Source organism: Bombina bombina, chromosome 4, assembly GCF_027579735.1.
Source record: "Bombina bombina isolate aBomBom1 chromosome 4, aBomBom1.pri, whole genome shotgun sequence".
Classification (NCBI taxonomy): Eukaryota; Metazoa; Chordata; class Amphibia; order Anura; family Bombinatoridae; genus Bombina; species Bombina bombina.
In genome coordinates, this window is record NC_069502.1 from 581,993,394 (window position 1) to 582,005,500 (window position 12,107).

The 12,107-nt window shown below is 39.6% G+C and overlaps 1 protein-coding gene across 1 annotated transcript in view; it reads left to right on the top strand.

Moving 5' to 3' along the window:
• KLHL32 (kelch like family member 32) overlaps nucleotides 1–12,107 on the top strand; it is a 408,910-nt gene that overhangs the window by 79,318 nt on the left and 317,485 nt on the right. Inside the window, exon 5 of the mRNA XM_053712067.1 lies at nucleotides 4,964–5,062. Coding sequence (XP_053568042.1) covers nucleotides 4,964–5,062 — 99 coding nt within the window. The remainder of the gene's footprint in view (nucleotides 1–4,963; nucleotides 5,063–12,107) is intronic.

Below are 12,107 nucleotides of genomic sequence, written 5' to 3' on the forward strand. Positions count from 1 at the left end.
TATAACCCACTGCTTAGTGCTTTTGTATTACACCAATGAAACAGACTGTTGTATATCTCTTTAATTACAAAAAGTTTGCTTAGTATTGCAGTAAATTAAAGGGACACTGAACCCAATTTTTTTCTTTCATGATTCAGATAGAGCATGCATTTTTAAGCAACTCTCTAATTTACTCCTATTATCAATTTTTCTTTGTTCTCTTGCTCTCTTTATTTGAAAAATAAGGCATATAAGCTAAGGAGCAAGCAAGCAAAGTTAGAACTTTGTTACTAGAGCAGACTAAGATTGCCACTGTACTTTTGTTAGTAAAAAGTGCATTGTTTTGCAGTAAATAATGTATCTAATGCCCTCAGCTGAGGCTAATTAGGGACAGATATGCAACAGGGTTAGGCTTGTAAAGTCTGCAGTATACACTCCTAATTCTCAGAATTGGAAAACACAGTTTTTAGAGTTTAGTTACAGGAAAAGGGGCAACATAATAAGTATATTCTATTTTTGTTATGCAGGAATTAAGAATTTTTAAGAATTTTATTTTACAAACGCAAACTGTTTGTCCCTTTAAGATGCTTCTCAATGAGTGTGCCACTGGACATCAGAGCAATGTACATTTTGCTTACAACAGTTTTAACCCCTGGCCTACTGGGCATTTTAGAGAAAAGCTTGCAAAAAGTACCAGAGAATTTTTAGCATTTTTACTATCACTCCGTTTTAAACAGAACTAGAGCCTTTATTTTTTTATCTATGATAACTATATATGTATTTTAAAGTACACAACCCAAGGTATTGATCTAGGTCCATTTCGGTATATTTGATACCACTATTTGGCTGCCAAATATGATCCTATAGAAAAAAAAATGTTAACTTTTTCGCTAACTTTGGTTTTCTCATTGAAATTATTTACACACAACTACTGCAGTCATAAGACAAATGGTTGTAAAAGCTTTAGCTGGGGTCTCCTTTGTTTAGAAACAGCAGACATGCATGGCTTTGCAATTAGCTTTTGGCAATTAGAAGGCTGCTAATTTCAGCTGTGCACCCCACTTCTGAAATTCAACCAAAACCATTTTTGGCATGGGTTTTTAATGATTTTGCATGATTTCACACTGTAAACAAAAAAAAGGGATTCTTGTATGCTAACTGCGAGATCTAAGCCAAGGGAGACTTAGGGCGGGGTCGCATGTGCTGTATAGATGCAAGTCATGGGTGTTCCATTGATGGGGTTGGGTGGGCTGTGCACAGACTGTGGGGACCAGTCTAGGCAATTCCTGGTTTCACTTTAGAAACCGGGACATTTGCACTGAAGGGGAAGTTACAGGAGGAACAGAGGGGCAGAGCTACCACACCATGACAATCCTGCAATATGTAGTATGTTTGGGAAATATTAAACTTGTTAGATAGATTTTTGATTGACTCCTTAGCAACTTTATTCCATCCAACAGGATACATTTGTAGTATAAGTTTCCTAATGATTTTTGGAATTCAAAAATCTTTACTATTGAAAAACTATTTTTGATCACACAGCATATATCTTTATGCTCTTGCTTTTCTTTTTTTTTTTTTTAAATAAAGATTATGCTTTAGTACATACTCAGTTCACATTCTGATAACCATTTTCTGGTTTAGTAACAGTATAAATGCTGCTCAAATCACATTTTAAACAATGTGAATTGCATTTTGCGTTCATAATTGCAGTAGTTACCAGCAAGAGAGAGGCCATAGGAAGTAAGCAGTGTTCTTTATTACGTGCCCGTGAGGCACCAGTATATTGGCAGATGAACTAGCATGTGGAGACTTTAAGTTGTAGTTGGATTCAAACTGTTTTAAGGGTCAGCTGAGCTAACAATTTTTTGTGCATTGCACATTTTAATATCAGCCCTGGCGTATCAAAATAAAGGTCAGTTTGGCTGTACTGATATAAGTGTAAGCAGTTACCTCTTTCTCTCATTTGATCTTCATAGGAACAAGAAAAAACGGTTAGTTTATAGGGACATAAAAGTTCTATCATGTTAAAGCATTTTATTATTAAACTGTTGCTTGTATACAACTATTTGCTTAAGCAAATGGATTTAACACAGCTCTAGAGCACTACTGGAGCTAACTAAATACATTTGGTGAGCAAATAAGAGATAAATGTGTGTAGCAATCTCCCAGTAGTGCATTGCTGCTGCTGCTAAGAATATGTACATATGCTTTGCAAAAAAGGATACCAGGATAACAAAGTAAATTTGATAATATAAGTACATTTTAAAGTGTCTTAATGCTCTATCTGAATCATGAAAGTTTAATTTTGCCTTTCATGTCCCTTTAAGAATAAAAAAAAATCTACTTGAAATGACGTGTAATATATTTATATGGTTTATTGTTTAAATGCAGTATTTCTTAAAGGGCCATTATAGTGAAAACTAAAAATATATTTAATGTTATCACTAGTGACCTTGTAATGATATCTGTTTAACCCCAGCAAAATGTTTAGATACATAGTTAGTACCACCCAGGAGCTGCAGAGAACTGCTGGTTTGGAGCAGAAATTGGTGCTGACCTAATCAGGAGGGAGGGGGGATGAGGGAGAGGGGATCCGAATGGATGGGGGATCAGAGGGTAGGGAAAGGTTTTTCGAGGGAGAGGTGGGTAAATGAGGGAGAGGGAAGGGAGTTGAGCAGCTACGCTTGAGATAAAAGTGCACAATGCCTCCTAAGAGGTATATTTCTTTACTTACACATTTTGGCCCGTGTACACAGGCTTTAAGACTAGTATTAAATATAAAATCTTAAAAAATATTAATAGAATTATTATACATACTGTAAAACAATCTAATTAATCCATAGAATATATCTATATATTTGTAGGGGTGACATAGCTAATTATGAGAGGTGTGCTATTTAGTGTTCAGACGTGCGCAGTTATAAATACTTGATGCAAATCTCACGTTCCACCACATCCCAAAGGTGCTGTATTGGATTGAGATCTGTTGACTGTGGAGGCCATTGGAGTACAGTGAACTCATTGTCATGTTCAAGAAACCAGTTTGAGATGATTTGAGCTTTGTGACATGGTGCATTATCCTGCTGGAAGTAGCCATCAGAAAATGGGTACACTGTAGTCATAATGGGATGGACATGGTCAGCAACAATACTCAGGTAAGCCATGGCGTTTAAATAATGCTCAATTGGTACTAAGGGGCCCAAAGTATGCCAAGAAAATATCCCCCACACCATTACACCACCACCAACAGCCTGAACCGTTGATACAAAGCAGGATGGATCCATGCTTTCATGTTGTTTATGCCAAATTCTGACCCTACCATCTGAATGTCACAGCTGAAATCGCGACTAATCAGACCAGGCAACGTTTTTCCAATCTTTTATTGTCCAATTTTGGTGCGCCTGTGTGAAATTTAGCCTCAGTTTCCTGTTCTTAGCTGACAGGAGTGGCTCCCGGTGTGGTCTTCTGCTGCTGTAGCCCATTTGCTTCAAGTTTCGGCATGTTTGTGTGTTCAGAGATGGTATTCTGCATACCTTGGTTGTAACGAGTGGTTATTTGAGTTACTTTTGCCTTTCTATAATATCAAACCAATCTACCCATTCTCCTCTGACCTCTGACATCAACAAGGCATTTTCGTCCACACAACTGATGCTCACTGGATATTTTCTCTTTTTTGGACGATTCTCTGTAAACCCTAGAGATGTTTGTGTGTGAAAATCCCAGTAGATCAGCAGTTTTTTAAATACTCAGACCAGCCCATCTGGCACCAACAACCATTCCACGTTCAAAGTCACTTAAAGCCCCTTTCTTCCCCATTCTGATGCTCGGTTTGAACTTCAGCAAGTCATCTTTACCACGTCTAGATGCCTAAATGCATTGAGTTGCTGCCATGTGATTGGCTGATTAGCAATTTGTGTTACCAAGCAATTGAACAGGTGTAACTAATAGTGGCCGGTGAGTGTATATTACCCTCTACTTTCACCAATTTTCAGCTTATTATAAATTGGTTGTTTTGTGCTGGCATTTTATGCTGGTGCTGTATTCAGTATACTACTTTTTCTTTTAATGCTTTTGAAAACCTGGTATGTGTTTGCTATTGTTCTTTGAAATATACCTGAAAAGGCTATAGAAATAAAGCAAACAAGGGTGAATTAAGGCTTAAAAAATGGTATATAAGAAGCGGGTGGAAGGTAAAGGGTCAAGGGTGTGAGTGTGTGTGAGCTTCCCCCAGAAGACACGTGGTGGTCATCTGTACTAAATACACTTAAGGGGTTAATCCATTGTGTGTGTGAACCTAGTATATATTTATATGAATTACATTTGATATATAGAATTGAACTAACATGCAAAGTATCCATTACCTGAGTGGAAGTATTAGGCTAAAGTGTGTTTTGTCTGTGCTATCTAACATAAATCACTGTTGTGCATAAGGTAGTAATGCACACACAATATTAAAGAGACACTGAACCCAAATTTTTTCTTTCATGATTCAGATAGAGCAGGCAATTTTAAGCAACTTTCTAATTTACTCCTATTATCAAATTTTCTTCGTTCTCTTGCTATCTTTATTTAAAAAAGAAGGCATCTAAGCTAAGGAGCCAGCCAATATTTGGTTCAGTACCCTGGACAGCACTTGTTTATTGGTGGGTGAATTTATCCACCAATCAGCAAGAACAACCCAGTGTGTTCACCAAAAATGGTCCGGCATCTAAACTTACATTCTTGCTTTACAAATAAAGAGAATGAAGAAAATTTGATAATAGGATTAAATTAGAAAGTTGCTTAAAATTGTATGCTCTATCTGAATCATGAAATAAAAAAATTGGGTTCAGTTTCCCTTTAACTATAGCAGCCCTCCACATGTGTTAGTGTGTTAGCTTCTGCTTGCATTTTAGTGCACCAATGTCAGTAGGTTTGCAAATAAGCACATATCATGTAAAATCCGATGTATTGCATGACCTGATCTCTTTCTCTTTCTCAGATTCTCTTGGAACCGGGAGCAATTCAAGATGTGTTGGCAGCTGGCAGCCACCTTCAACTACTTGAGCTGTTGAATCTGTGTTCACAGTATCTTATCCAGGTAAGGGTAATGACGCTTATGCTTAAAGGGACATGAAACTCAAAATGTTTTTCATGGAAGAATAGAGAACAGAGGAAGATAGAGAATACAATAATAAAAAAAAAAGTTTCCAGTTTACTTCTATTATCAAATTTGCTTTGTTCTCATGATATCTAGATAGGTAGCGTACAAATGCCTGAAGCACTACATGACAAGAAATAGTGCTCCTGCGAATGTATTGTTGCAAAATTGCTGCCAAATAGTGCAGCAGAAATATGCACACTGCTGAGCTTATATCCCTCAGGATAGCAAGAAAACAAAGAAAATATTATAACAGAAGTAAATTGGAAAGTTGTTTAAAATTGTATTCTCTATCTGAATAATGAAATAAAAAAAATTGAGGTTTTATGTCCCTTTAAAGTGACTGAGCTCAGTTTTTTTTTTTATCTTGTATGTGAGAGCATAGCAAATAAAGCCTTTGAGGGGCTTCCTGTTTATTTTAACTGCACTCTGTTAATTTCAGACTATTTACTAATTTATGTTTTTATTTGCTGTTGTAACATTTGGGGCATATTGTGGGAAGGATGGGGAAGGGATATATAGCATATTTTTTTATTTATTTTTTATTGATGTCATAAATACATGTAACATAGAAGATATTTCTCAATACAATAACAGATAGGGAGGTACACAGTGCAATTACAAAGAGATACTTAGGTCCATTAACACAGGTTATACCTACTTACAATACCTTTTGTGAGATTAAAGAGTGGTACAGATAGGCAGTTATTATCAAGGTAATGAGGTCATATCTGGCTTAGGATATGTAGGAGAAAAGAGGACAACTAGGTAGAGGAAATATATAGAGGGACATTATGAACCCAATTGTCTAAAGTATTAACAAGGAATTTGGGTAATCTAAATTGTGACTTCAGTTTTATAATATAATAAAGAGAGTGAGAATGGTCCCCACATTGCCATATAGACCATATATTAAGTTATCTGTTCGAAAAGGATTAGGGCAAAGGGGGGTTAGATTTATAGTTTTGGGGAAGGGGAATTCAGCTGGCAAGAGCCGCTTGTATTGGAGAAGGGGGGGAGGAGGGGAGCGTGTCCGGGAGATTTAATGGAACATCAGTATTACAACCTCATAGTCAATAAGCAATTAAATATATCGGCGTCTAATTATTTACTTAACAGAGACGTGGACGTGAGAGCCAGACCATTACTGTAAACCCATATACGTAGACAAAATGATATAATAACGAGAGACTGCCTTCAAAATAAAGACTGACAACTCATTTTATCAAACATGCCAGATTTACCAGTAAAACTTTGTATAATAACATAAGATATTGTTGCCTTTAGTAAGGAATTGCAGAAGATGTAAAATATTTTCCTACCTCTTACATATAGGGCCAAGGAGACTATATACAGACAATGTCGAATATAAGAAGAGTTTGTGAAGGAAAGGGAAAACTGACGAGTAAACCTTGACACTATTAGAAATACACAAATATTACTTGCATGCCCTAGGTCTGGGTATCAGATATTGAGTCACCATCCCGAATTCTGGAGCTTGTGACCCATAGGATAATAAATAGTTAATCCTTGCGCATATATGCAATGGAATAAAAGAGTCAATCAGATCTTCTATGCAACTTAGTGTAAAGGATGATGGGATATAAAGAGGCGATATTGTGGCTCCCACCTCATGTTCTGCGTTTGATACACTAAGAGTAAGTTATACTAAGTTTGAGGATGCTAATTCGTGCGATTAGCATTAAAAGAGTAAAGTACATTGGAAATGATAGTAAGTCAGCTATTTGTAGACATACGAAACATTATAACATGGTGCATAGGAGTAGACATAAGAAACATTTTAGGGAGATGCGTTGGAGCTAGTCTCTATAAGCTTTCTGAACCAAAACTAATAACGTATTAAAACAGAAGAACTATCATGAAACATTTTGTGTATACTATGTGTATACTATGACATCTAATAACATTGTGTTGCAGGGTCAAACCTGAAGACAGTATTTGAAAGCCAGGTAGCACATAAACCTTTCAGACCTCCATCTATAGAACAAGAGCCGAGCTACAAATGGGTAGCACCGCCAGGCTTTCAAACAGTGTATGGCCTGATACATAATGGTTTGCTGATGATAAGACGTTACTCGTCTGAATAAATATGCCGGTCTTTATAGTCTTATATTAGAGTATGCGCTGAAACCATCATAAACAACTAAAATGTATGCTAGGGGGATTATGAGCATTCCCTTAACTGAGTAAAGCTCACAGTCCAGGTTTAAAGCCCCATATGTCCACGTTTGCAGTGTTAGCTTCACAGCGTCCTTTTGGTAATGTACCCTGGTTGGGAATTGATAAGTGAAAAGTCAGTTAAAGCTGGAATAGGGGAGCAATGAGCAGGATAATTCCAGACAGTCACATCAACATAGAGTAGTCAACCAACACCTGTCTTGCAGGGTTTACTTCTGAAAGGCTCCGGTAATATCCACTCTGTGTTGAGACTATAAATATCGGCTGTCAAATTGGGTAAACTAAGGGCACCAAGATTGAGCACCTCTGCTTGTGATGGGCCCTGATAGAAAAAGAGTTGAGGACTCCCTGCTTTGCCACACAGCTCCAAAGAGCTTGCTGTCTTGCGGTTTGATTTTTTTGGCTTTAAGAAGCGTCCGCCCCGGACCCGGAGGGCGCCTTCCCCGGGCCACGGCAAACACCTTCATCGGCTTGGCTGGCAGCTTGTGAGATGGGGTGTCGTGTAGGAGGGGATCTCTTTTCCTGGCATTGTCCACCTTTGGCTTTTGCAAGGGTCGTGATGTCTGCAATGACCGCTGTCCTCTATAAATTAGCAGCCGCGCTGGATCCATGTGCTCTCAGGGATCAGTAGCCTCTTACGGACTAGTCTGTAGAGTTGAGATAGGCTGTGCTTGAGTTCTACAAAACAGCGGTCAGAGGTATCAAGTGCTGCGGCCATTTTTGAATCCTGGAGCCTGGCCTAGTGCTCTGCGGTTTCGGCAAAAGGTCAAAAGGTCCAGATACCTTAAAAGCACCTTAGTACTGATCGGATCTGATCGGGGGGGGGGTGTCGGTGTAGGATCACCATTGAAAGGCGGTCCTGAGCCCCGTAGTTTTAACTTAAGATAGTTTCCTCATCATCTGCTCCAACCAATTCGCATTAGTATGTGGTTAAAAAGTGTAGATAATTGGTAGATTATAGGTCACAGACGAAGAGCCTCAGATAATGCGACTGATCATGGCCGCTACTTGGACACGCCCCCGGGATATATAGCATATTTAGGGCTAGATTTATTAAAGCTGAGGCGTACAGGGGCGTGTATACGCGCCCCTGTACGCCTCAGCTCGCCTGTGGCGGGACGAAATTACCTGCAGGTATTCGCTATTGCACACGAGCGCAATTTTGCGCTTGCGTGCAATCCCGCCCCCTGCCCACGCACAGCCAATCAAGCGCGGGCAGGAGCTGTCAATCTCCTCGGTCTGACTAGATCGGTCTGGTGACCGCTGCTTGATAAATACGGCGAGCAAGTTCTTATGAGAACTTGCAGCCGTAGGGCTTTAATAAATCTAGCCCTTAGTGTAAAAAAAAAAAAGTGGCTTATCTACCCTAATATAGGGCAATACAGGACACAGTTCCTAAATAGAGGCTCTTATATTTACCTAATATCGTTGATTTTTCCCCTCCTCATCATATATGATAGACAACCTAAAATCAGCAACATTGAAGTACTTTATACAAGTCACAGTTACAGAGTTGTGTTTTTAACTATTTTTCTGGCACGCTAGATACAACTTCTATTTCTGCTGCCTTTTTAACAATAACTAGTAAAATATAAATTTTAAGTGGAAACATATACTTTATGTGTAGAAAGAGCATACTTTTCCCTATTCTCTTAATAGTTTTTTTTCCCTTGATTTAAATGTTGTAATATGCTCTAAGCACACTCCCAGCCAGTTACCTCTTTCTATAATATAGACAAGGTCAGCTGGGAGAAAATAGAATTTTTGCCTTTTCCAGCAAATCTGGGATCACTTCCCTTTGTTTTGTTATGATTTGAACAGCCAATATGATTTTAGCAGCCCTAATTCCGCTGATTTAAATGTTTCAGCCAATAGGAATGCAATGGTACCCCCAGTATAAAAGGGGTACCTTGCATTTCAATCATCAGTGTGCGGCGGACGATCGCATGAAGAGGACCTCCATGTCGGATCGATGGACCTTCGCCTTGACCTCCGCCTCCGCGCATCGCCGATCCGCCTCCGCAGGGATAAAGAAGATGCTGGTCCCCCGATGAATGAAGATGGAGCCTCCTGGATGAAGATGCCGTCTGGATGAAGATGGAGCCGTTGGGATGAAGATATTTCAATCAGGACTTCAACAACTGTGAGTACCTTAAGAGGGGTTAGTGTTAGATTTTTTTTAAGGTTTTTTTGGGGTGGGTTTTTTTTTAGATTAGGGTGGGCACTCTTAAAAAGCTGAATGCCCTTTTAAGGGCAGCAAAAGAGCTGAATTCCCTTTTCAGGGCAATGCCCATAAAAAAAACCTTTTCAGGGCAATGGGTAGATTAGGTTTTTTAGATTGTTTTTTTTTGTGGGTTTGGGGGGGTAGGGTTTGTAATATTAGTGGGTCTTTGTATTTTTTTCAGAAAAAGAGCTGATATCTTTAGGGCAATTGCCCTACAAAATGCCCTTTTAAGGGCTAATGGTAGTTTATTCTAGATTTGGTTTCTTTTATTTTGGGGTGTTTTTTTTTTTTTTAAATGGGTATTAGAATAGGAATATTTTTTTATTTTTGGATAATTCGTTTGTTATTTCCTGTAATTTTATTTTTTTTTCGTTTTGGGGTGGGTTTTTATTTTTAGATTAGGGGTTGTGCATTTCATAAAAGAGCTGAATGCCCTTTTAAGAGCAGGAAAAAGAGCTGAATGCCCTTTTAAGAGCAGGAAAAAGAGCTGAATGCCCTTTTAAGGGCAATGCCCATACAAATGCCCTTTTCAAGGCAATGGGTAGATTAGGTTTTACTTTATTTTTATTTTGTGTATTTGGGGGGGTGGGGGTTTGTATACTGTTAGGGGTGTTTGTTTTTCTTTTGTAGGAAAAGAGCTGTTATCTTTAGGGCAAATCCCTACAAAAGGCCATTTTAAGGGCCCACAAAAAGGCCCTTTAAGGGCCCTTGGTAGTTTATTATAGATTAGGGTTTTTTTAAAAGGGTATTAGAATAGGAATATTTTTTATTATTTTGGATAATTTCATTTATTTTTTTTGTAATGGTAGGTTTTTAAATTTTTCTAATTTTAGTGTTTTTTTTGTTGTTTTTTTTTTTTTAAATGAATTTTTATTCAGTTTTAGAATGTAAGGTAACACTTGGGGACACACAGGACCCCTGTTCAAACATAAACAGACAAAAAGGAACGGACACACAGGTCTGGTTGCAATAGCTGTCAAAACATTGATACATCATAAGTAAATTGCAGAGATTTGTGGTGAAAATAATTCACCAAGATTGAACCCTAGTGTGGGCTCAGAATATGGGGGGGGGGGAGGAGGTGATGCTTATAAATTAAATTTAATGTTCCAAAGAGCAAGTCCAGAAAAAAATGCTGTACTATGTAGTAATGGGTATGGCCATATAGATTGAGAGCAGGTTCTGCCAACATCTAGAGATGTGGGTAATAAGAAAAAATTCCAGAGACAGGTGAGATGCAAATTGTACCCAGTACACACTGTACGTAGCAACCACTGAACCTAGCACTCATTGCACTCAACACTCATTGTACCTTGCACAAGCCATACCCAGCCCACACCGCACCCAGCACACGTTATACCTAGCACACGCTGTACTTGGCACACGCCGTACCCAGCACACACCGTGCCCAGCACACATAGTACCTAGCACACTCTGTACTTAACACTCATTGTACCCAACATACGTTGTATCCAGCACACACTGCATCCAGCACACACAATACCCAGCACACACTGAACCCAGCACTCGTACTTAGCGCTCCATTGTACCTAGCACACACTGTACCTAGCACACACTGTACCTAGCACTCATTGTACCTAGCACTCATTGTACCTAGCAATCATTGTACCCGGCACACATTGCACCTAGCACACATTGTACCCAGCACACATTGTACCCAGCACACATTGTACCCAGCACACATTGTACCCAGCACACATTGTACCCAGCACACATTGTACCCAGCACACATTGTACCCAGCACACATTGTACCTAGCACACATTGTACCTAGCACACATTGTACCTAGCACACATTGTACCTAGCACACATTGTACCTAGCACACATTGTACCTAGCACACATTGTACCTAGCACACATTGTACCTAGCACACATTGTACCTAGCACACATTGTACCTAGCACACATTGTACCTAGCACACATTGTACCTAGCACACATTGTACCTAGCACACATTGTACCTAGCACACATTGTACCTAGCACACGCCGTACTTAACACACACTGTACCTAGCTCTCACTGTACCTAGCACACGCTGTACTGTGGACGCGCTGTATCCAGCACACATGATACCTAGCACTCATTGTACCTAGCACACGCCGTACCCAGCACCCGCCTTGCCTAGCACACATTGTACCTAGCGCACATTGTACCTAGCGCACATTGTACCTAGCGCACATTGTACCTAGCGCACATTGTACCTAGCGCACATTGTACCTAGCGCACATTGTACCTAGCGCTCATTGTACTCAGCACTCATTGTACCTAGCACTCATTGTACCTAGCACACGCTGTACTTAACACCCACTGTACCTAGCTTACGCTCTACCTAGCACACACCATACCCTGCACCCACCTTGCCGAGCACATGCAGTACCTAGCACACATTGTACAGCACACAAAGTACCTAGCACACACAGCACCCAGCACACACAGCACCCAGCACACACAGCACCCAGCACACACAGCACCCAGCACACACAGCACCCAGCACACACAGCACCCAGCACACACAGCACCCAGCACACACAGCACCCAGCA